The sequence below is a fragment of the Eurosta solidaginis genome, chromosome 4, assembly GCF_040869045.1.
Source record: "Eurosta solidaginis isolate ZX-2024a chromosome 4, ASM4086904v1, whole genome shotgun sequence".
NCBI classification, from domain to species: domain Eukaryota; kingdom Metazoa; phylum Arthropoda; class Insecta; order Diptera; family Tephritidae; genus Eurosta; species Eurosta solidaginis.
In genome coordinates this window covers 53480860-53507662 of record NC_090322.1, presented here as the reverse complement: position 1 = coordinate 53507662, position 26803 = coordinate 53480860, and the positions used below count along the sequence as shown (strand labels likewise).

The following is a 26803-nucleotide window of genomic DNA, read 5'->3' as shown; positions in this document are numbered from 1 at the left end:
TCATCTGGCTGTTGGTCCTCTTCCAACACCTTCGTGGTGACGTCGGCTACCTCCACCTGTCTTTTTCCCCTTAGGCTTTTGAGGTCCTTTTCGACTTCGCCCACTTCCAGCGTGTTAGGATTTTTACCCTCGGGACTTCATTTCCTGAGTCGCATATAAATTTTGCCTGTACCAAAGGACATTTTTCCAAGCTGCGTGTACAATATATCCTCCGCCTGCTTGTTTATTTGGAAGATGTAGAACTGACCTTCCTCCGTAGGCCGAGATACAGTAAGTACCTTCCAATCATGTGTCGATATGTTCGGATTCTGATTCTGCAGAAGGCGCAGTGTATCCTCCGACTTCATCACGCATGGTATCCATACCTTAACTTTTAGTACCGTGGGGATTTGCGCTTTATCTACCACCTCAAACGGCGCGTTCGTGCCTTGCCTTTGGAGGTTTGGAAACACTTCCTCTAGCCACCGCAAGCTCGCGATGTTGTCGCACGCTATCATCTTCACACCATTATACCAGCCCCCCGAATCAAAGGTTGGAAGGGGCTTACTTGGTTGTTCCCGCATCATCTTAAGCATTAAGCTAATAAATTCCCTTTCTACAGATCTCCACCTTTCAGTAGTCATCTGTCCGAAAGGACTGCTACGATCAACCAGCGCCACAGTCAGTGACTACTTTGCCACATCACTCATCTTCTCGGGAAAAGCCAGAATCTTAGTGTTAAATCCCTTTGGCACCTCCGAGAAAGCCGGAGTCTTAGCTTTAACTCCCTTTAGCACCTCCGAGAAAGCCGGAGTCTTAGCGTTATCTCCCTTTGGCTTATCTCCTACTTCCGTAGTTGGAACTTCCCTCTGACTCGCAGCTTTCGAGGTAGTTGGTACCTCGCTATTGGGGCCCATCTGCCTTACAGCTTTGGGCCTACTTGTCTTGTCTATGCGACTGCCCTGCCTCGCGGCTCTGGGACCGGGTCCTTTCTGCCTCTTGAAAGCATGCTTGTCCAAGGACCAAATATAATCCATTAATTTGGCCCACACAAAACCACCACCCCATAACACAGGAGCAGTACTACAGACAACACCAGACACAAACAAGTCTCTGAAACATCATAAAAACACGATTAGCAACATTGCCAACACAACTCGGGACACAAACAAGTGTCAGAAACATCACTAGCGCAACAAGTTGCGGCAACACGCCACAGCAACACCGTAACCATGGCAACGCAGCGAACTATGCTAGCAACATCAAGAGCATTGGCTATAAAAAGGGCAACACGAGAAGACAGGAGGGAGTCAGCACGCGGTTGTGGTTGCGACCGGAGCTACTATTGGAGCGCTCTGGAAGGCATATCGGTTTTGACCATTGCAAGCCAGTGCGTTTCATAGGGGAAAGTCGTGGACTGAAGATTGTGGGTAAGCAGGTTTTGACCGCTCTACAACGCTTTAGATCACGCTTGCTCCCTCGCAAGCAAACGCCCTCCACAGCATCGTGATCCCGCGCTCAGCCAAACGTCGTCCGCGGCAGAAGTACGTCGGCAACCGCAGTAGGAGTGAGTCGAGGTGAAACGCAACAACGTGACTGTACCGAGGCTAACGGATCTCACCTAACGGGGCGCAAAGTTGCGACTGTCACCTGAGCAGCAATTGAAGGGCATCTGAAAGGCGTATCGGTTTTGACCATCGCAAGACAGTTCCCGTCATAGGAGAGAGCCGTGGGTTGAGGATTGTGGGTAAGCTGGTTTTGACCGCTCTACAACGCCTTAAACTACGCTCGCTCCCCGCTAAGCGAAGGCCCACAACGTCACGAGCCCGCGCGCCATCGCCATAAGCCTCGGCGGCAGAGTCACGCATACACACGACGCCAGCAGAGTTACGCATACACACGACGTTGGCCACAGCAGAGCCACGCTTACATACGACGTTGGCCGCAGCAGAGCTACGCAAATATACGACGTTGGCCACAGCAGAGTCACGCATACACACGACGTTGGCAGCAGAGCCACGAATACGCACGACGTTGGCAGCAGCAGAACTACGCGTACATACGACGTTGGCCGCAGCAGAGATACGCAGGCATACGACGCTGGCCGCAGCAGGCTTAGCACTGCCGCTAACCATAATAGGAACACGCCGGCGCAAGGCGTCACCGAGACACATTCACACATACCTAGACGGCGACCAGTACGGCGCCCTAACAGAACGTTCCTAACGGGACACGAGGGACCGCTAGTCCATCACGAATTATAAAGCAAGCAATGAAATTAAGTGAATTATAGATACACATTTTATACATTTTATATTATAGTTTAGGGAATTTAATGATACGTGCCTTCAAACTTTCATACTTAAACCCAGGGGATGTAGATTCCAACACATCACATACTAAATCTAACGTACCTGGATCAATGCTAGCAACGAGGTGTTTAAACTTTGTTTCATCCGCAGTTATGCGTTGTAATGAGAAAATGGTCTCAACTTGAAAAAACCATACTGCTGGGTTTTTGGGTCAAAACGGTGGGAATTCTGTATTGTCGATGCATGTACATTCAATGATGATGGTGTATCCGAATCCATCAAACAATCTGCGGATGGTACCATTTGAATTGGTGTTGGAGGTGCAAGATCTGGCACGATCTGTTCATGATGTTCCAAATTTTCATTTTGTGTTGGTGATCTAAATAATGTCATGTTTAAGTTCGATTAAATTGCACAAAAAATTGTATAAAATTTAAAAATTTATTTTATTTTGGATATTTATGATCAAAGTTTTTGTTTTTGAATTGTTGATTGATGATGAACTGGATGCGGAACTGCACAGCCAACCAACAGCTTTTGTTTGTAGCGTTTCGTCTTCCGTATGCGTAGCGTTTCGTGATGCGTATGCGACAATCACCGCTCCGTTTTTAAAACGTTTTTTAATAGCGTATATAACTTTTTCGGGGTCACCACTTTATCGCGTTGTTTAAATTAAAACAAAACCGATATATAAAAAAATATTTTAATTTTATAACGATTTTAAAATTACACAATAAATAATTCATTACAATATGACGATACAAGAAAAAATTTGATGGCACGAAAAAATATTACAATTAAAAATCAATGCCAACTATAACTATGAAAGAATTTCAAAAGCACAGGGTTGTTGCTACAAGGTTATACACAGACATACAGCAGCGGTTTGTATCTCCGCTTTTCGGTACACCCTGCGCTGTAGCTACTTGTTTAACCACTGCCGCTATATGGCTCTCCTAAGCATTATCTAAGCAAGTATAAGCGTTTTTTTTACGCGCAAACGTAAACGTATACGCGTGTAAAAAACACGGCTAATGTCTGTTTGCATTAACTAAGCGCATTGCTTTTAATGTTTAAAAACACTTTTGAATCATTTTTTAAATTTTAATTTATTTATTAACTTGGGAAAAATTGCAACAAAGTCACATCAGCATCGTTATCGGAAGAATTTTTGTTATAAGAAGCGGATTTTTTTCTAGCTATGGGTCAAACAAAAAATATTTTCCTTGAGAGATCCTAAAGCGTTGAGATCATAGTTTTCATGATATAACTATCCTTCAATTCTGCGGAAATTTCTGGAGTAGTTTTAAATGTATTCAGATAATGTATTCTTGATAATAACTCCTTTCACAGCGTTCAGTGGCCTTTTATGGTTGCCCGCTTCAATAACCAGCGGATAAAGTCACTGTTTCCATATATTTGGTTCAGAATCTTCTTAGGGATGGCTCATTGCAAATATCTTCGACTACGCTATTAGTGTTTCGTATGATTTTCCGCAGGATAACAATAATAACAAACTAATAGAGACTCAGCAACATTTTCGTCTTAAAATATCACCCAAAGAGCTAAAATATTATCAATGTTCACCACAAGAACTAAAAAGTTTTGTTAGGTAGCTGTATATGACAGTACAAATAGTTTGCACTAAATTTGGCTAGAGCTAAATATTTTCAGAATTTTTTTATAAAAATAAGTAGCAATGCTTACCACCAACAATCGAAATAGATGCTGACAACCACGATAAAAGTATTATGAGTTATAACCGTTTATGACACTTTTAAAGTTTTTCCCTAGGGAAAAATTTCAAGTTTTTCAAACGCATACTTACAATCTTATGTTTTTCTCAAACAAATACAAAATAACTTTAAGCAACACCATCAGCTCAGTCAGAATTGGGAAGGACCTCTCCGAACTAACTCAAAGCTGCAAAAATAGCGATAAACGGATTTCATGGTGAATGAAGACAAAACAAAGTAGCTGCTGCCATCAAGCAAAAAGTCAGCGTACTTGGATCTTGGCGACCACGCCACTGTTGGCTGCCAAAATTTCGAAATTCGTTTATTTGGAAACAAGAATTAACGCAAACAACAATAATATCAGCCTTGAAACCCAGCGAAGAATCACTCCTGCTAATAGATGTTACTTTGGACAAGTAGCAAGTTGAAAAGTTAATTCCTCTCTCAGTAAACAAAAATCATGCTCTAAAAGTCACTTATCGTACCCATCCTATAATATGACGCAGAAATATGAACACCGACATCTGATGAGGCGGTTCTGGATGTATTTGCGGGAAAACTTCTTCAAAGGATTTACGCACCTCTAGGTGTTGGCGAGTATCGAATAAGATCTAATGATGAGCTGTAAGAGCTTTACGCAGACATCAACATAGTCCACCGTATCAAAACAGGGACTACGCTAGCTAAGCTATATTATGCGAATGAAAGATAATGATCCGGCCAAAAAGGTATTCTTATTGGAACCCACCGACGGAAGCAGAGGAAGAGGGCCAGCTCACACTCCGCTGGGAGGGCCAGGTGGAAAAGGATTGAAATATTTTGCTATAATTGAGTGTTGAGAAGGCAAAGCTAACTTTCCTTTTTTCCTCTCCTTCAGACAGTGTGCTCATTTTAATCAAAAAACACAATCATTACCAACAAACATGAATACATTAAATGACAAGTTGGTAAGTTGCATTATTATATTAAAACGAGCCGGACCCGTGCGCATTTTGCGAAACCAATCTAAAAGTCTGTTATCAAATATCGACAGAAATCAGCTGTTCTAACAATCAATTAAAACTTACAGCTTGCGCTTCCATGCTTCGGTAAGGCAGTGCAAATATTCGCAATAGTGCCATAGTACAAATAGACTTCTTTGTGTGCTCACAATAGTTTGTTATTAACAAATAATTTTAATAAAATATAACTAAACAAAAGCACTACGACCAAAACTACCCAGAGCTCGCTAAAAGCCCGAATCTCCATCTTTACAACCAAAACTTTATTTATAAATTTGGATTCCAAATAAGATCGAACAAGTAAGGAAGGCTAAGTTCGGGTGTAACCGAACATTACATACTCAGCTGAGAGCTATGGAGATAAAATAAGGGAAAATCACCATGTAGGAAAATGAACATAGGGTAACCCTGGAATGTGTTTGTATGACATGTGTATCAAATGGAAGGTATTAAAGAGTATTTTAAGAGGGAGTGGGCCTTAGTTCTATGGGTGGACGCCATTTAGGGATATCGCCATAAAGGTGGGAGAATTTGTTATTGGTATGAAATGGTGTTAATGAGTATTTTTAAAGGGCGTGAGCCTTAGTTCTATAGGTGGACGCCTTTTCGAGATATCGCCATAAAGGTGGACCAGGGGTGACTCTAGAATTTGCTTGTACGATATGGGTATCAAATGAAAAGTGTTAATGAGTATTTTAAAAGAAAGTGGGCCTTAATTCTATAGGTGGACGTCTTTTCGAGATATCGCCATAAAGGTGGACCAGGGGTGACTCTAGAATTTGTTTGTACGATATGTGTATAAAATGAAAGGTGTTAATGTGTATTTTAAAAGCGCGTGGGCCTTAGTTCTATAGGTGGACGCCTTTTCGAGATATCGCCATAAAGGTGGACCAGGGGTGACTCTAGAATTTGTTTTTACGATATGGATATCAAATGAAAAGTGTTAATGAGTATTTTAAAAGGGAGTGGGTCTTAGTTCTATAGGTGGACGCCTTTTCGAGATATCGCCATAAAGGTGGACCAGGGGTGACTCTAGACTTTGTTTGTACGATATGGGTATCAAATAAAAGGTGTTAATGAGTATTTTAAAAGGGAGTGGGCCTTACTTCTATAGGTGGACACCTTTTCGAGATATCGCCATAAAGGTGGGCCAGGGGCGACTCTAGAATTTGTTTGTACGATATGGGTATCAAATGAAAAGTGTTAATGAGTATTTTAAAAGGGAGTGGGCCTTAGTTCTATAGGTGGACGCCTTTTCGAGATATCGCCACAAAGGTGGACCAGGGGTGACTCTAGACTTTGTCTGTACGATGTGGGTATCAAATAAAAGGTGTTATGTATGTATATGTATATATATATATATATATATGTTTATTAAGTCTATGATCGAAAAAATCTTACAGACTAGATACAAATGAATAGAAAGATATAAAAACTATATAGTCAAACTTATATATTAATTACCGTGTAAATAATAAAAAAGAAAAAAGATAACTTTGAGATGAATAAATAATAAAAATAAATTACAGCCACAAATCCAGAGAAGACTTGAACGTACTTCTCGACAAAGAGAAATCAAGAAGGAAACTCCCTGAGAGTCTATTAAATACGGTAAGTGCGCGGAAAATCGGGTCAAACATGCAATAGTTAGCTCTACCGACACGCAAGTAAAAGGGCAAGAAAGTACGAAGGTACATTAAAATTAACTTTAGCTAGAAGAGCTGAACAATCCAAAGAGCCAGTGATGAGATCATAAACAAACATTAGTAGATGCGCAGCTCTCCGGATTTCAAGAGACTGGAGATTGATAAGCATGCATCGCGAGTAATAGGATGGGGTTGGATCGTCAAAGTTAATAGAAATTAAGCAAAATCTAATGAATTTTCTTTGAACCCTCTCTATTCTGGCAGAGTGGCCACTATAGATGGGATTCCAGACAACTGAGGCGTATTCTAATTTTGAGCGAACTAAAGAGATAAAAAGTGCCTTCCTGGTATAGGGATCCTTGAAGTCTTTTGCATATCTGCGAAGGAAGGCAAGGTTTCTGTAAGCCTTCGGAAGGACATAACAGATATGACTAACGAAGGAGAAAGAGGTGTCGAAGACAACACCTAGATCAATAACTTCTTTGACAGAAGCCAGTGGAACACCTGAAATACCGTAGGGCGTGGTATGCAGGGTAGACGACTTGGAAAAAGACATTTGAAAGCATTTTTTGACATTTAAGTAGAGACTATTGGCATTACACCAAGCAACAAGATTATTTAGATCATTTTGTAGGAGCACTGCATCTGACGGGCCATTAATTCTACGAAAAATCTTAAGATCGTCTGCATATAAAAGGAAATCAGACGAATTAAAGCAGGAACCAATGTCATTAATAAAGAGCACAAATAAAAGAGGACCAAGAATGCTACCCTGAGGTACCCCGGATGTTGCCAAGAAAGGTTGGGACTTACAGTCTTCAATTTCGACGCACAAGGACCTATTCGACAAATAAGATTTTAACCATGATAGGAAAACAGAGTGAAATCCAATGGATTCCAGTTTAAATAATAAGATTTTATGCGATACTTTATCGAAAGCCTTCGTGAAATCGGTGTATACAGTATCTACCTGGCAACCGTCCTGAAATGCAGAGATGCAGAAATCAGAAAACGACACTAGGTTCGTAACAGTCGAGCGACCAGCCACAAACCCATGTTGGCACGGCTCAATGACGCTTTTGATGACAAAAGTTAGCTTCTCTTTTATAATTTTCTCAAAAAGCTTCGAGCAAACTGTTAGTTTGACGATAGGCCTATAATTAGAGACGTAATTTTTATTGCCAGCTTTAAAGATTGGACAAATGGAACTTTTTTTCCACCTATCGATAAAAGTTCCGGAAGACAGGGATAAATTGAATATATGCCGAAGAGGTATGCATAAAGATAAACAACAGAACTTCAGGACAAAGGCACAGAGGCCGTCACTGTCACATTTTAACGAGGGTTTAAGGGAGGACATAGCATTGCTGACGTCATCGCCGGAGATCACGAGGGAGCCAAAATCTAGACGATCATAGAGCCCGGATCGCGAATAAGAGTCATTCAGATCTACAGTAGCATCATCAAAGTTTGATTTAAAGAAATCAGCAAACAGCTCAACTGTTTCTGGTAGGGACTGGGAGCGTACACCATTAAAGCTCATGCAGATCGGTATATTCGTCGAACCACGTTTGGATCGGATAAAGTTCCAAAAGGCTTTGGGATTTTCTTTAAGCTCATTTTCGAGCCTACCCATATAGCGATTGTAAAGGAATTTGTCAAGGACATTAAATTGAAGCACACTGGTAGTGAACTGTTCTCTGAGAAGGATATTATCTGAATCTGTCTTGAATAAGTTATTGAGTTTGTTACGCTTATTTTTCAACCTCTTAAGAGTTTTATTATACCATGGTAATTTATGAAGCCTGGGCCCAAAACGAGGCACTATACTTTGAAATGTTTCAGTCAAATTCGATAAGAAAATATCATAACAAACACTGACGTCATTAGAGGGAAATATGTTTTCCCAGTTAATTTCAAATAATACATTGTTCAGCTCGCCGAAATCAGTAGATCGAAAGTTGAAAGAGGAATTATCTAAAGCAGGTGATGTAGGGATAGCATCAAAGTTATGTAGATGAATAGCTATTGGTATATGATGCCTATCAGATAGACGTACAGGAAAAGTACTCTCAGAGAGTTGATATATTAAATTCTGGTTTTTTAATAAGCTGATGCGGTCTGATGTGCGCTAGTGCAAGAAAAAAGATACGCTTTTTCTCCACTTAACTCCCTACGTTTCGCCATACATAAGAGACAATATCATCAAAACATGTATAAGTATGGTATAAATGTTTTGATGATATTGTCTATTATGTATTATCTTTGTTTGTGTCTTATAAAATAAAGATCCTGCCCCTGAGGATGCCAAGGAGATTGGTGAAACGTAGGGAGTTAAGTGGGGAAAAAGCGTATCTTTTTTTCTTGCACTAGCGCACATCAGACCGCATCAGCTTATTAAAAAACCAACATTTATAAAAAAATCCATAAAGTGGTCAGCAAATAAATATAATATATTAAATTCTCGTCGACGAATATAAGATCAAGTAACCTCGAGAGAGTATTAAATAAATTATTGATTTGAATCAAATTACAACTTAAGGTATTATCTATGAGGCTAATTTCATTAGAACGCGTGACATTGGTAGGTGTCAAAATTCCATTATATTGAAAATCTGACCAGACAATATCTGGTAGATTGAAGTATCCAAGTATACAGAAGTTGGCATCAGTATGAGTTTCGCATAAATTAACGATGTTCTCCACATGACCATTATATAAGCAATCACCACTATTGGGCGGTATATACGAGCAACAAATGAAAGTAGAGCCAGACGAACTGGAAACACAGACACACAGCTGATTGAGCAGCGTATCCTGATTATGTAGTTGAAACTTTAATGAATGCAGGCTTCTGTTAACTGCAATTAGGACACCACCACCTTTCTTTTGACCGGTGTTCGCGAAGTCTCTGTCTTTACGGAAAGTTAGGAATAACTTAGGGTCAAAGTACTCTTCATCAAAGAAGTCTTCGTTGAGCCACGTTTCAACGATGACCTATACGTCGTAGTCCAAACGAGACGTAGCTAAAAGAAAGTCTTTAGATTTGGTGCGTATGCCGCCAACATTTTGAAAGTAGACTCTCAGAGATGCACCCGAGACGAAGTTTGGGATGTCATAAGTGTTGCAATACATATCACTAGGTAACCCTACGACACTATTTGGTTTCCTCCGTTTTTTGGAAAAAAACGAAAAGGCTTTACAGTGACGTTAGAGGGCCACAAAACAGCATCGAATAGCTTGTTATAATCAGCTGATAGCACGCGCACTTTAAAAGAAACCCTGACCAAGGAGTTGATGTCAGCATCCCGCCTCACCAACTTAAAACAAGCCAAAGCAGAGGCATCGATTTTAATGTGTTCAGATATGTATTTGACAATTTTCTCCTCTGTAACTGTAGGCTTGAATGAAGATAAATGAATCCACTTGTATGGTACAAAGACATCTAACTCAGAATTATTGTTATTGCCACTAACTACTGATGAATACACGACTTTTTCTTTTGGTGCATTTATGCTAGGCTTCACTGTAATGTGGGCATTTGATGGCAGAGGTGATTTATTAAGAGCGCTGGCAGCAGCATTGGCGTATGATGTAGCGGAAGAAGAAGAGGGCACGGTGCTAGTATTTGATAACTCACTGTTAGTGGCAGTCGACGGATTGCTTGAATTTTTCATATTTCTTCTCTGCTTGGAGTTGGCATTAGACTTTACCTTAGTTGCTGCTGATGTATTTGTAGGAGTATTATCGTTATTGATAGTGAGAGTATTTGACACTAGTGGTTGCGTATTAAATGCAAGTGTAGAAGTAGAAATTGTAGATGCCAATGTACAGGTAGAAGTAGAAATGTTATTAGTGAGACACTTTGATGATTGTGTTTGTTCATTTGTATGTGTAGGTGTGGATGGATGTTGAGAGATTAAAACAGTAGATTGATTACTTGAGAAAGCGTTTAGCATATCTGATTCGTTAGAATAAGTAGATGTAGACGAAGAAGAAAATGTAGGCAGAGCACGACTATTGTTGGAAGAAAGACCGTTTGATATTTGCAGAGGATTTGATTGCAAACTGGCGACACATGAGTTGTTGTTGTGTATGATAGGACTAGACGGGGAAGTTGACGCATTGTTTTTGTTGTTGACATTCGGAGAACTTTCAGCAACGTTCAGATTGTTGTTGGATGATTTCAACGAGTTCATTAACAATTCTTTGAGATAATCAAATTGTTTTGAAAAATTAAAAAATTTGTTATCAATAGCACTTGAGATGAGTTCAAAACCAAGTCAAGTGATTTGCAGAGCTTATCCGGCATATCAACGCACTCCTCACACAAGTAGAGCAAGTGACGATTAGATTTGATTAGTCTCACATCATAATCCGATATATTTTTGCAACATGCACGATGAAATAATCTTTTGCAAAAACTATTACACGGCACGATATTAGAGTCAGATTTCGAAAAGCATTTATTGCACTTGGCACAACAATCGTCCATTATGACAAAATAAAATGAAAGTAAACAAAATAAAACGAGAGAGCGGTAAGAAACACGTCCGCACACAACGACGAGTTGAGTATTTTAAAAGGGAGTGGGCCTAAGTTCTATAGGTGGACGCCTTTTCGAGATATCGCCATAAAGGTGGACCAGGGGCGACTCTAGAATTTGTTTGTACGATATGGGTATAAAATGAAAGGTGTTAATGAGTATTTTAAAAGGACGTGGGCCTTAGTTCTATAGGTGGACGCCTTTTCGAGATAGCGACATAAAGGTGGACCAGGGGCGACTCTAGAATTTGTTTGTACGATATGGGTATTAAATGAAAAGTGTTAATGAGTATTTTAATAGGGAGTGGGCCTTAGTTCTATAGGTGGACGCCTTTTGAAGATATCGCCATAAAGGTGGGCCAGGGGCGACTCTAAAATTTGTTTGTACGATATGGGTATCAAATGAAAGGTGTTAATAAGTATTTTAAAAGGGAGTGGGCCTTAGTTCTATAGGTGGACGCCTTTTCGAGATAGCGACATAAAGGTGGACCAGGGTGACTCTAGAATTTTTTTGTACGATATGGGTATCAAATAAAAGGTGTTAATGAGTATTTTAAAAGGGAGTGGGCCTTAGTTCTATAGGTGGACGCCTTTCGAGATATCGCCATAAAGGTGGACCAGGGGTGACTCTAGCATTTGTTTGTACGATATAGGTATCAAATGAAAGGTGTTAATAAGTATTTTAAAAGGGCGTGGGCCTTAGTTCTATAGGTGGACGCCTTTTCGTGATATCGCCATAAAGGTGGACCAGGGGTGACTCTAGAATTTGTTTGTACGATATGGGTATAAAATGAAAGGTGTTAATGAGTATTTTAAAGGGCGTGGGCCCTAGTTTTATAGGTGGACGCCTTTTCGAGATATCGCCATAAAGGTGGGCCAGGGGCGACTCTAGAATTTGTTTGTACGATATGGGTATCAAATGAAAGGTGTTAATAAGTATTTTAAAAGGGAGTGGGCCTTAGTTCTATAGGTGGACGCCTTTTCGCGATATCGCCATAAAGGTGGACCAGGGGTGACTCTAGACTTTGTTTGTACGATATGGGTATCAAATGAAGGGTGTTAATGAGTATTTTAAAAGGGCGTGGGCCTTAGTTCTATAGGTGGACGCCTTTTCGCGATATCGCCATAAAGGTGGACCGGGGGTGACTCTAGAATTTGTTTGTAAGATATGTGTATCAAATGAAAGGTGTTAATGAGTATTTTAAAAGGGCGTGGGCCTTAGTTCTATAGGTGGACTGCTTTTCGAAATATCGCCATAAAGGTGGACCAGGGGTGACCCTAGAATTTGTTTGTACGATATGGGTATAAAATGAAAGGTGTTAATGAGTATTTTAAAAGGGCGTGGGCCTTAGTTCTATAGGTGGACGCCTTTTCGAGATATCGCCATAAAGGTGGACCAGGGGTGAATCTAGAATTTGTTTGTAAGATATGTGTATCAAATGAAAGGTGTTAATGAGTATTTTAAAAGGGCGTGGGCCTTAGTTTTATAGGTGGGCGCCTTTTCGAGATAGCGACATAAAGGTAGACCAGGGGCGAATCTAGAATTTGTTTGTACGATATGGGTATAAAATGAAAGGTGTTAATGAGTATTTTAAAAGGGTGTGGGCCTTAGTTCTATAGGTGGACGCCTTTTCGAGATATCGCCATAAAGGTGGACCAGGGGTGACTCTAGAATTTGTTTGTAAGATATGGGTATCAAATAAAAGGTGTTAATGAGTATTTTAAAAGGGAGTGGGGGTTAGTTCTATAGGTGGACTGCTTTTCGAGATATCGCCATAAAGGTGGACCAGGGGCGACTCTAGAATTTGTTTGTACGATATGGGTATAAAATGAAAGGTGTTAATGAGTATTTTAAAAGGGCGTGGGCCTTAGTTCTATAGGTGGACACCTTATCGAGATATCGCCATAAAGGTGGACCAGGGGTGACTCTAGAACTTGTTTGTAAGATATGGTTATCAAATAAAAGGTGTTAATGAGTATTTTAAAAGGGCGTGGGCTTTAGTTATATAGGTGGACACCTTTTCGAGATATCGCCATAAAGGTGGACCAGGGGCGACTCTAGAATTTGTTTGTACGATATGGGTATAAAATGAAAGGTGTTAATGTGTATTTTAAAAGGGCGTGGGCCTTAGTTCTATAGGTGGACGCCTTTTCGAGATATCGCCACAAAGGTGGACCAGGGGTGACTATAGACTTTGTTTGTACGATATGGGTATCAAATTAAAGGTGTTAATGAGTATTTTAAAAGGGCGTGGGCCTTAGGTCTATAGGTTGACGCCTTTTCGAGATAGCGACATAAAGGTGGACCAGGGGTGACTCTAGAATTTTTTTGTACGATATGGTTATCAAATAAAAGGTGTTAATGAGTATTTTAAAAGAGAGTGGGCCTTAGTTCTATAGGTGGACTGCTTTTCGAGATATCGCCATAAAGGTGGACCAAGGGCGACTCTAGAATTTGTTTGTACGATATGGGTATAAAATGAAAGGTGTTAATGAGTATTTTAAAAGGGCGTGGGCCCTAGTTTTATAGGTGGACGCCTTTTCGAGATATCGCCATAAAGGTGGACCAGGGGTGACTCTAGAATTTTTTTGTACGATATGGGTATCAAACAAAAGGTGTTGATGAGTATTTTAAAAGGGAGTGGGCCTTAGTTCTATAGGTGGACTGCTCTTCGAGATATAGCCATAAAGGTGGACCAGGGGCGACTCTAGAATTTGTTTGTACGATATGGGTAAAAAACGAAAGGTGTTAATGAGTATTTTAAAAGGGAGTGGACCTTAGTTCTATAGTTGGACGCCTTTTCGAGATATCGCCATAAGGGTGGACCCGGGGTGACTCTAGAATTTGTTTGTACGATATGGGTATCAAATGAAAGGTGTTAATGAGTATTTTAAAAGGGAGTGTGCCTTACTTCTATAAGTGGACGCCTTTTCGAGATATCGCCATAAAGGTGGACCAGGGGTGACTCTAGAATGTGTTTGTAAGATATGTGTATCAAATTAAAGTTATCAACGAGGGTTTCAAAAGGGAGTGGTCCTTAGGTGTAATGTGAAGGCGTTTTTCGAGATATGGCCCAAAATGTGGACGAGGGTGACCCAGAAATTCATCTGTCGGGTACCGCTAATTTATTTAAATATGTAATACCACGAATAGTATTCCTGCCATGATTCCAAGGGCTTTTGATTTCGCCCTGTAGAATTTTTTCATTTTCTTCTACTTAATATGGTAGGTGTCACACCCATTTTACAAATTTTTTTCCAAAGTTATATTTTGCGTCAAAAAACAAATCCAACCACCATGTTTCATCCCTTTTTTCGTATTTGGTATAGAATTATGGCATTTTTTTAATTTTTCGTAACTTTCGATATCGAAAAACTGGGTGTGGTCATAGTCGGATTTCGGCCATTTTTTACACCAATACAAAGTGAGTTCAGATAAGTACAATTAGAAATAATATATATGATTATTCTATGTTTTAGATTATTTTATTCGCACTTAGCCCAACGCATCTATATACATATGTATGTATATTCTAAATGTGAGGCTAACTTTAGATTGCCTTTGTATACAACAACAACTAAACACTGTGATGAGTTTCAAGGAGGATATGAATAAGCAGTCTTACAGTTAGGCAGGTACTCTGGGTTAAGTGCAAATAATATTCTTAAAAACAAAATAATTATAATGTAATAATATAAGTATGCAGCTTAAAGTTATTTAATTGTATTTGGGCAATGATTGTGTTTTTTAATAAAATTATCATACTCCATGAAGAATACGTAAAAGCCTCGACATGGGTAGGAGGGAAAAGGACAATTTAACTTGGCCTTCCCAATTCTCCGCCGAAAAGCTCCATCAAACTAAAATATTTATTCACGATGCAGCGAACTATTTATGCTTAGAATATAATGGTAATAGAACTCAAGGTGGAGTTGCCTGCAACCGCATGCTATTATCCATAAAATAGAAAAAGGTTTTCACGCACCTTGTATCTAATCAGGGTGACCTTGTGATTGTACACCCGATTACAAGCCAGTTTGGTATCAACGATCGTGTACTGAAGGTTTTGCGTTGGAAGCATAGGGCTCAACCTTGGGACGCTGATCACGCAATTAGATCCTTGTGTTTGACCCCATAAGTTTGAGCCCAAAGAGGCAGGTACTCACGTTAAGCATATATTTATATTATAATCCTAGTTTTTCTGATTGCCACTTCTTTTCAAAGAGAAATATTTTGTATTTTGCCTTACTATTATTTCGAGAGTCAACACTCCGATATGACGATCTACCATGGGATTCAAGGGGTTGTGTAGCGCAATATATAGCTTCTCCAACCCAATTGTCAACCTCACCTTCGAGCGGCGAATCCCGTTTCACTAACAGACGAGGCTCTGGCGACCCCAAGCTCCTCAGGGAACTTGAGGGTGGGGAGGGAGGGATGGCCTGAAGGTTTAATGTGGCCATATAAATCGTTCCCGAGATGGTCGGGCCAGCACCTTAATGGTGCTGTTACCGGAGCGTATCGGATCTGTATCCGACAAAGGACCATCACATCGATAACACTCCCCAAAGCCTTCGGGGAGTAACCTAATCGCTACAACAACAACAACAACAACAACGATCTACCATGGTAGCTGTTACGAGTCGGTAAAAACATGCGCGTTTCATTCACCGAGTTCAGATAACTGCATTCGGACCAATAATTGCCTGCAATGTATGCAAATAGGTTGTCGAAAGGGTAGCTATAATATGTAATTTTTTGTTTCGTAAAGTTTGTTGGAAGAAGCAGGAGATTTTATTACAAATAAGCAATTTCTGTGGACTTTGTGCTAAAAAATATGTAAACAACCGAACAATTGCGCTAAACTTTGCCCTTGTAAATCTAGTTTTTTTATTATAAAATTATTATTGAATTATGAGTCTAACATGCATATGAAATTCGATGAGTAAGGGTATGAAAGTGGGAGGTGAGGAGTTCGTGGTTGAGAAAGAACTTTAAAATGAGTACAACATTTTTTACTAAATAATAAGTAATCTTATAATATTCTGTTTGATGATTTATTTTATTCCTTAAGCTGTATATATCGCACTTTTTTTTTGTATTTCTTTTTATACACAATTACAAGATCACTCCATCAACGTGCTTTCCCGTTAGCATACTTTCTAAAGTGACGTCAGTTCGGCATCGATGTCGGCTTTAGCAAATACAATTTTCGGGCGCCTAAACGTTCAACTTTTTTTTCCTAGTAAAAAAAGCTTATTTAATTTTCATTATTATTTATAACTATCCTAATAAAATGCTGAAAGAAAAAAAAAAAACTGGTAAAATCAACCGAATAACCGGCCAATTAAACGGATATTTTTGTGAATTTTTATCCATGGCAATGTAGCTGTTAAATCAACTACGCACATGATTCAATAACAGACACATTTTTTGACAATTGCCGCCATTTTGCTCCCAAATCGAATTAACATCCTAACATAGGTAGTTTTATGAAAAAGGAGGACACCAACGTAAACCTATGAATATACGAAAACTAACTAAACCAATTCAAAATTCATCGTTCAACGTCAAAACCTCGACTATTAAATCGATTCACCCAAAAATGTCATTAGTAAATAATCGAGATGCCATGACGAAATGTACTCATTGGGAATGTCAACTTATTCAGGTAAAAGTGTAGAACAGGAGTCTACTGCTACTGCTACTACAACAATAATCCGAAGGCGGAAAAGAAAAATTGTATCTCTGTCCGGAGGTATTTGCAGTTGAAGTTGACAATTTTCATGTGGTTGTTGTAATGTTTTTGTGCACTGAAAAAGATTTTGTGTGCAAAGGGATTTTGCACACATTTAATTTTGATCCCACCTCATTGGTGGACCGGCCAGGGTAATTATTTATAAGCTCGGCTGAAGGCCGCCAACGCAACCCGGGTCATTTTTCGGTTTTTCGTAAATATCTTTTGAACGAGCTTAAATTTTTATTTCCGCCTTCGAATTATTGTTATCGAGGTCAATACGCGTCTTTTGACACTTTTCTCGATATTTTTGCGCACGTATTAAAAGTAGACCTTCTGTTCTATTAATTCCGTATCTTCGGAACATTTGTCTCCATTTAAGAATTTGGGGAATCGGTTTATATTTGGAATATTATGCATGCGGCGGCCACCGTGGTGTGAAAGTAGCGTGCTCCGCCTACCACACCGTATGCCCTGGGTTCACACCCCGGGCAAAGCAACATCAAAATTTTAGAAATAAGGTTTTTCAAATAGAAAAAATTTTTTCTAAGCGGGGTCGTCCCTCGGCAGTGTTTGGCAAGCGCTCCGGATGTATTTCTGCCATGAAAAGCTCTCAGTGAAAACTCATCTGCCTTTGTAGATGCCGTTCGGAGTCGGCATAAAACATGTAGGACCCGTCCGGCCAATTTGTAGGGAAAATCAAGAGGAGCACGACGCAAATTGGAAGAGAAGCTCGGCCTTAGATCTCTTCGGAGGTTATCACGCCATACATTTTTTATTATGCATGTACATATTTGATATATTCGGACCTCGAGAGGTAGTATCAAATAAACGTATTCCGAATATTCTTAATTAACGGTTTATCCGGAACGCTTCCATGAATACTTAACGGAAAAGAGCTTTCCGAAATTTCAGAATAAAAAGGTGAATACTCTCTGTGTAGCAGGACCGCACAAAAGCTTAATTCTTCTGTCAAAGTCAAGGTAGGAATATAAAGTTCTAGGACAATAAGCCATGTATTTTTAGTTTTTTTTTGTCAGTTCATTGCGGCTGCTGAGTAGCTTATCATCTCACCCCATGTCAGCTGCCTGTTCAAAATCATGCCATCTCAAAATATTTTTCAAAATTTTCCAATTCAGGATTTGTTACAAAACCGCCCTTTATTAGAGTTAGATTGAAGAACGCTTCATCTCAGAATGCTTTTCATTAACTCCCTCTTATGACAAAATGCATTGAACTTATGCTCATATAGAGAGTTTTTGAAACAAATTTTGAGATAGTGCATTTTTGAATAAAATTCTAACGTACGTCATTCCTCAAACAATTTCTGAAGGAATGAGCAAACCAACATAACTTTACCAATTTACGAAATATTTAGTAGAAAATTAATTATCTCCCCCAAAACTTTTGGCATTTACAAATTTATTATCACTACTCATATACTGCCAAAGATACTTTTCTACTACAATTTTCACTGAAGGGAATTGAATTATTCCCCATTTTGCTTACTTCGTAAAAGCAACCCGTCCAGATTTTTCAATTTGGGAGTGTCAAAAATCTGTCATCATTGGAGAACAAACCTCTAGTAATTGAATCATGAACTACGCACAAATTGTTGATTTTGAATTGAGTGTTTCGAAAAAATATAATTTAAATTAAAAAAATACTTGAAGGGCGACCCCGCTGAGAAATTTTGTTTCTAATTGAAATAACTTTTTTCTAAGCTTTTGATATTGCTTTTTTACAAGCCTCTATCCCAAGATTTTGGTAGGTATAGCAGGCTACCATCACACCACGGTGTCCGCCTAGCTGCGCTCTGTTAACTTATTAATTATATTAATGTCACCCTAAAAATACTAATTAAAACTGTTTAAATAACAGACTTCCGTCTGGACTAGAATAACAGTTGCTGTTTGTATGATAGAGATTTCTGTGACATGGTAGTTTTACAAAGTAGTTGTTGTCATTGTTGTTGTAGCGATAAAGACACTCCCCGAAGGTTTTGGGGAGTGTTATAGGTTTTGATAGTCCTTTGCAGGATATAGATTCGGTACGTTCCGGTAACAAGCACCATTAAGGTACTAGCCCAACCATCTCGGGAACGATTTAAAATGACCACAATGAACCATACCGCCCTCCTACAACCAGAGTTTCGCCTGCTAAATATGTGTAAGAGACATTTATATTTGTGAAAGGATTTGCCTAGGTGAAGTTGACAATTAGGTTGCGGAAGCTCTGAATTGCTCTTATCAACCCCTTGTAGTAGTGAGCGCCGTGAGCGTATAAAATAAGCCAATGCATCTGCATAATATTAAAATGACCAACTAAATCAGTTCCTTTAATAGAAAAATAGGTTACAGCGATTCTAAATGTGTAGTTTTTACAGAATATTGTTAACTTGAGACCAACAAATTCTCGTCTGTTGAAATCACCAAAGAAATTTGTTCTCTCGGTTGAACTAACCATAATGCGATCAATTTGATCGATTGATTTTACTAGCTTCATTTCTTTCGGTGTATCAGCGCAAAAGTCGTGTAACCCAAAAGTTATTTTTCCAAAATTTTAAATTAATTTTCGTTTCAGTTGTGGTGTGCAACACTTCCCTATAGCATCAATCAAAGAGTAAACAAAGCATGCATAAATAAATGGCACAAAAAGTGTAAATTTTGTATTGGGGATAACTAAAATAGCATTGTAGTAGACCAAGAGAGACAATATCGAACGTATGTCAGGCATCTTGTATTATATAAAAATTATATTTTCGTCACTATGATCTCTACCATCCTTAAAAGGACTGTAAGTATCTACATTCTAACTGAAACTGACATATTGTACTTATCTTGTTTATAACTTTACAACATATGCTTTTCATTTGTTCAAATTAAGTATTTTGAACTCATATGGATGTGAACTTTGTAATTATGCTAAAAAAAGTTAAAGTTTTGATGCTATATACGCGAATTTGAGCTCATTATAAAAAACAAATCTTCGAATAAAAAAAAAAAAATAGATATTCACATTCTTTCTGATCTGATATTTACAAACTCGTGAATGCGATGTTACAAACACGAGCCGGACCCGTGCGCATCTTGCGCAACCAATTAAAAAGTCTCTTATCAAATATCAACAGAAAGCAGCTGTTCTATCAATGAATTAAAACTTACAGGTTGCGCTGCCATCTGGCGTATGGTAGCAACTGCCGGTAATGCAGTGCAAATATTCACAATAGAGCCATAGTACAAATAGATTTATTTGTGTGTTCACAATCGTTTATTTTTAACAAATTATTTTAATAAAATATAGCTAAACAAAAGCACTACGACCAAAATTGCCCAGAGCTCCCTAATAGCCCGAATCTCCATCTTTACAACCAAAACTTTATTTATATATTTGGATTCCAAATAAGAGAGAAAAAGGGACCCGTACATAAAAGCGACAATTAGAAATAATATATATGATTTGTCGTTATGCTTTAATTATAGTTTAAAAAAACTCAACCAATTTGCACTTTTTATTTTATTTATAAATTGGTGGTACCCAGAAGTTCTATGCAGCATTTTGGCAGTCGCTGACGGTTTTCATGACAGAAGCACTTTTAAAGGTTTGGCTCTTATTAAGTATATAAGACTAGAACTTGCCTCAGTAAGCCAAGTGACCTTTACGGCTTATAAACATCATCCCAGGCCAATTGGATGAGTGTGAGCTCCTGCTTACTTTTTCCGTATTGCGGTGCAGAATTATTATGTATTTCCTGGAACGTTTCGTAGCTACATCACGTCTATTGCTTAAAAAGGGAAATAACCGCCGCGGGCTTTGTTTTTTTCGAAAGGCAATATTAATTAGCCTTATTTTTATTTTTTAGGCGATAGAAGTGCTGCTTCACATAGCTAGAGAAGGCTTTGGAAGGTCACCACATACGCCTGTTGCGTCTGTAAGCTAATTACAATTTTTATATCCATTTTCAGGCTCATATTGGAATTAAACTGAATCATATAATGAAATAAAATAAAAAAAGGTTAACTATTAAATCTAAAGGGAAAACTGAATGATAAAATAAAATTTAAATAGAATAACGAAGAAATTTTTTTAAATAAAATACCAATAAAAAAAATTGGTTTAAAAAAACGGGTGCATAACATAATCACGACACGACAAAATTCCGTTAGTTCATAACCCCGATAAAGGTTTTTCTCTAAGGGCAAACTTATCATATTGTAACGATTTTAGTGAAATTCCGCTTATTTGCAACCTTCTGCTAACGTTCGAATCGCTAAACTGTTGAATAAATCACTCCAATATTCGTATTGCAAAATGGTCTTTATTAGACTACTTTGAGAGTACTTCACAATAACTTATACTTCACAACCAATAGCGTGCTTAAATCAAACTGATTAGTCATGCCTCAGCTTGCGCTGTTTTTATACTCTCGGTTTCCTCGTTCACCCACTTCTCCTAAGGTCTAGTAATTTCGCGAACTTCATGCTTGGCTACCACCCATATACATGTATATTTGTAGTTATATACATGTATATTTGTAGCCATATACATGTATATTTGTAGCCATATACATGAATGCGTGTGTATATGTGAGTACTACTTCGGCTGATGATTACATGTGTTTGTGAGTATCTCTCCGTTGCCTTGTATGTATGTGTAAATGATGATTGATTTGTGACTTTCCGGTCAATTTACTTATAACATTTACTAATGCTTAGGCTCTTTTGACCATTAGCATTTGGTGCAAATAAAAACAAAACGCTAACCAACAACAAACACATAATTGCACTTGCCTACAAATCCAATCATACGTTATCGACGATATTCACAAAAACAAAAAGCCCTATTGAAAAGCTCCAACAAAACAACGTTATATATGAAATAACATGTGAAGGCAATGAAAATGAAGAATGCAAGAAAATATGCATAGGAACAACAAAACGGCCACTAGGAGTTCGGCTCGCAGAATATGAAGCAGATATACGAAAGAAAAAACAAAACACAGCATTATGTCAACACACAACACAAACTGGGCACGCAGCTGATCTACAAAACAAAAGAATCATAGACAAATATAAACAAGGAAAAGCCAGGTACATATTAGAAAGCCTGCGAATATTGCAAAGAAGAGACAAAACAATAAACAAAAAGGAAGACACAGATGACGTTGCTGATGCCTACACCCTCTGTCTCTAACATTAATTCGTTTTAGTATGACAATGATACCACTACGGAATGGTTCCGAAAATAGTTTAAGTTCTAATAAATTTTTTAAATAGTCCAATTATGTGAGTTTTCTATATAGATCGTGTTATATTATTCAAAGTGTTTTTTGCCTCTTGTGATTACTAATATTTAAATGTTACGCACTTATGCCTTTTATGTTTTTTATATTATTGTATTTTTTTTATATTAATGTATTGTTTTTTGTTATTAAAATACACAGATCACCCTTGAAAAAGCTAGAGAGACTAGCGAAACGTCGGGTTGGAATGGTGAAATAAGTTGTTTTTGTTTGCACCAAACGCTAATGGTCAAAAGCGCCTAAGCATTCGTAAAAGATGATTGATTTGTTTACGTACATACGAGTGGCTGCTTAGTATCTGCTTAGTGATGCTATTATCATGTTAGTGATGCTAATATTCGTCCCACCGCCCTCCACCTAAGTCTGATCGTTCCGATCAGACAAATCTCTCGATCTAACCTCTGATAGCCTCTCCAAATGAACCACCCTTCTATTTCGTGTTTGTATGCGGCAGATGGTATCACTGATCCTCTTCACAACTTTGTAGGGGCCTTCCCAACTGCACCAAAATTTGGATGGAAAACATTTCCACCGATGAGGGTTGTAAATCTCCCTCCAGGAAACCTTCCGAATTATTGTTCTTGTCGTACCTGTGTTTCATCATACTACTCATTATCGTGGTTCCCTCACACTCTGTTGTTTGGCCAATGAACTACTTCGCAGAGCTTGATCTTGACGGATTGACTTTGCATCATCAGTATCGTCTTGACGTTTCAAAACAGTAGTAGAAGGCGCTTGAAACCACCCCTGCATTCTTTCTGGGAAATTATTTCCTTCGTTTTAGTGCGTCCATTTGGGTTTGTCCATGCCAGTGTTTCTCTCGCAGGTATCTTTGATTTTGCTTTGTTTGGCCCACTCGTTCCATCAACATTTGCCCGATCTACAACTTGACTTTGGGTGTCTTTGTCGAATCGCCTCAACCAGCACTCGCTTACTGCTGAACCCTTTCTACAACTGAAGTTGAGTAGTAGATCAGCGCACATTTCTTCTTTTGCATGTCGATCCTGATGCCATGGTCAACTAAGAAGTGCTCGATTTCCTTCCGATTTGCGATACAGACATCACAAGACATTCAATAGCTGGAATTAGCTCTCGATCTTTACATGTCACTTGCTCTTGTTCATCTCCTACAGCTTTGTTCTTAAAACCACCCATGCTGTTCAAACCACTAGGATCAAGATCGCAATGACGTGCAATGTGACCTAGCTTCCCGCATTTGAAGCATTTGATAACTCTTTCACTCCGCTTTGCGATCCTTTCAGTGCCTCCAATATTGTATTCACCCAGTCTGGTCTTTCTACATACACACTGCGTGCTTTGTAAGCTGGCTTACACAGAAGCGATGCTGTTTCCTGAATCAGAGCATGGTATACCGTTTCAGCAAATGTTTGCTTTGGGTTCGCGTATGTGGCTTGCTTCGTTTCGACGTCCCGTATGCCATTTATAAAACTCTGAATCTTTACCCTTTCATTGTATTCCACGGGTGTGTCCGCATTTGCAAGATGAGCCAATCTTTCAATGCCCGAAGCAAACTCCTGCAAAGTCTCGTTAGATTTTTGGTAGCGGTTTTGCAATTCTATTTGGTAGATTTGTTTCCTGTGTTCGCTTCCGTAACGTAGTTCTACAGCAGCCATCAACGCTTCATAATTATTCCTCTCTCTCTCGGGAATCGTCTGTAGGATTTCGGCTGCTGGCCCCTTCAATGCTACGAATAGAGCAGTAACTTTATCTTCGGCATTCCAGTTGTTCACTGCTGCGGTCTTCTCCAACTATAGCTTAAAGACCTGAAAAGGAACAGAACCGTCAAAGGATGGTGTCTTTATTTGCACTTCCTGTATACGACCTCTCAAAGCTTCTATCTCGGCATCAGTTTTGTCCCCGAGCTGTACAATTTTTGTATCCTGTGCTTCTAACTGCGAATACATTTGTGCCACCTGAAATTACAAGCGCTCCTCATGTGCTTCCATCTTGGATGTAATCTGTGTCGACATTTCTGAAATACGCGTTTCTTGTGCTTCAATCTTCGATGTTATTTGTGACGACATTTCTGAAAAACGCGCTTCTTGTCGTGTCTCCTGTTCTTCCAGTTGGGATGACATATTTTTGATAACATTTCGGACGTTTGTTCAAGTCTGTATTCGCCATTGTCTGCGGTGTTTCGTTTTTCTTCTCCAATGTCGTAATCGTGTTTGTAGTTCGGATTTATTGCCGGTTGTATTCAACCCACGGTTCTCCAACTCCTTTTTGAGCTGCTGGATCTTCAAATCACTTAACTTGGCCATGTCCTTGTTGTTCTCTGGAACTCTGTAATTTATTCAACAATTCCTCTTCTGACACCAATTGTAACGATTTTAGTGAAATTCCGATTATTTGCAACCTTCTGCTAACGTTCGAATCGCTAAACTGTTGAATAAATCACTCCAATATTCTGTATTACAAAATGGTCTTTATTAGACTACTTTGAGAGTACTTTACAATAACTTATAGCGTGCTTGAATCAAACTGATTAGTCATGCCTCAGGTTGCGCTGCTTTTATACTCGCAGTTTCCCCGTTCCCTAATTTCTCCTAAGGTCTAGTAATTTCGCGAACTTCATGCTTGGTTACCAGCCATATACATGTATATTTGTAGTTTGTAGCCATATGCGTGTGTATATTGAGTACTACTTCGGCTGATGATTACATGTGTTTGTGAGTATCTCTCCGTTGCCTTGTATGTATGTGTAAATTGATTGATTTGTTTACGTACATACGAGTGGCTGCTTAGTATCTGCTTAGTGATGCTAGTATCAGGTTAGTGATGCTAATATTCGTCACGATATATATACCGCTTTACCCCTTTTCGGCATTTCTTTATGCATACTGTCCTGATTGAAAGCTATATTTACTAAAAAATTTATGAGAATCGATTAATCCCTACAGATTTACCTCGAGTGCAAAAATGGGACAGTTCATTTTAATAATAAAAAGAACTGGTGCGATATACCTTCGAAGAGATTTAGACTAATCTCCTCTGCCGATTTCTGGCGTGCCACTTTTGAGTTTTTCTCACGAATTGGCGGTACCTACGACTCCGAATGGCATGCCGACTTTGCTGAGAAGGTTTTCATGGCAGAAATACACCCGAAGGGTCTGACAAACTACTACCCAGTTTAGAAGAAAGTTTTCCTAAGTATTTTGATATTACTTCTACCGCGGCTGGAACCTTCTAGGACCTTCAGTTTGTTAGGTGAGCACACTGCTTGAAATTTTTTGATCATGGGGAAAGAACTATATTGTCATAGAAAAATTTACGAAAATGTTAAACATAAAAGCAATAGTGAATATTTTAAAAAATAATTAAAATAATTTAATATTTGGTCGTGGTTACCCCGAGGAGGTTAAAGCGGAGCTTTTCTTCCAATTTGTAGTGTATTGCTTTTTCTTTTAAACTACAAGTGTTTATTACCGACTCCGAACAGCATCTGCTACAGCAGATTTTTGTTAAGAAGCTTTTCATGGCAGAAAAACACTTTGCAAATCACTACCGAGGGGCGACCCTGCGTGTTGGCGTATATTGAAATGATTTAAGACGCATCATTCCCGGTAAAATTGCAGACAAAAAAGAGATGGCATGCTTGTTACCGGAACGTACCGGATCTATATCCGGCAAAGGACCATCAACATCGATAACACTTCCCAAAACCTTCAGGGAATATCTTTATCGCTATAACAACAACAACAACAACAGGGCGACCCCAAAAGAAACCCCTCTTTAGATGTTGGTTTGCCCGGGACTTAAACCCAGGACCACGGCGGCCGCCATAAAATTAAAAAAAAATATATCTGCGATATATACATATGTAAATATTAGTTATAGCTCACCTGTATGCCATTAAGGAAATTCATTTTATCAAAATAGAACAGCGCGTACGGTGGTCCTCTTCTTATATCTCGGCGATAATTCGTGCGAAGACAATTAATTTTTTTTTTAACATCATTTATGTTGGCGTGTGGATACCTTTCTTTATATTTTTCAAGCAAAATTTGATATTGTATATTCTTATATTCGCGGTCACTATAATCGACGGAATTTACGTCCCATAATGCCGGCAAACCCTGGTATATCTCAATAAATTCAAGTGTGAACTTTTGTTCGTTAGTAAGTTCCCCAGGGTATATTTTCTCAATCTCAGCATTATTTGCACTTTTTTCATTTTTAAATTGTGTTTGTGTAGATGTCGCATCTTCCCATGTACTGCTATTTTCCAAATATTCTTCTGATTGTGTAAGGTCTTCAATAATCAATCCCTAAAGAACACATTATAAAATGAAAAATACATTGCAAAAATATGTACAAACATTTTTTAGAACTAGGACTCCATTTAGGAACTTATGTGAACCAGACAGACTTTCTACTGGTGTTGTTCCGAAAGTAGTAACTACGAGTACGTACTCAAGTACTTAATTAGATATCGGTTACTGTCAATGTTGTTGTGTTAACAGATGTCTGTTACTCATGTCAAGTGATAGAACTTTTAGAAGAAGTATCCAAGTACCAGTACT

The 26803-nt window shown here is 38.7% G+C and overlaps 1 protein-coding gene across 9 annotated transcripts in view; it reads right to left on the bottom strand.

Annotated features, from left to right (window-relative positions):
- The window catches only part of LOC137249764 (reticulocyte-binding protein homolog 1-like), a 319862-nt gene that overhangs the window by 238694 nt on the left and 54365 nt on the right, over positions 1–26803 (bottom strand). For all 9 annotated transcript variants that reach the window (XM_067781637.1, XM_067781634.1, XM_067781638.1 and 6 more), the window contains one exon: positions 26123–26548. In XM_067781637.1, the coding sequence (XP_067637738.1) occupies positions 26123–26548 (426 nt within the window). The remainder of the gene's footprint in view (positions 1–26122; positions 26549–26803) is intronic.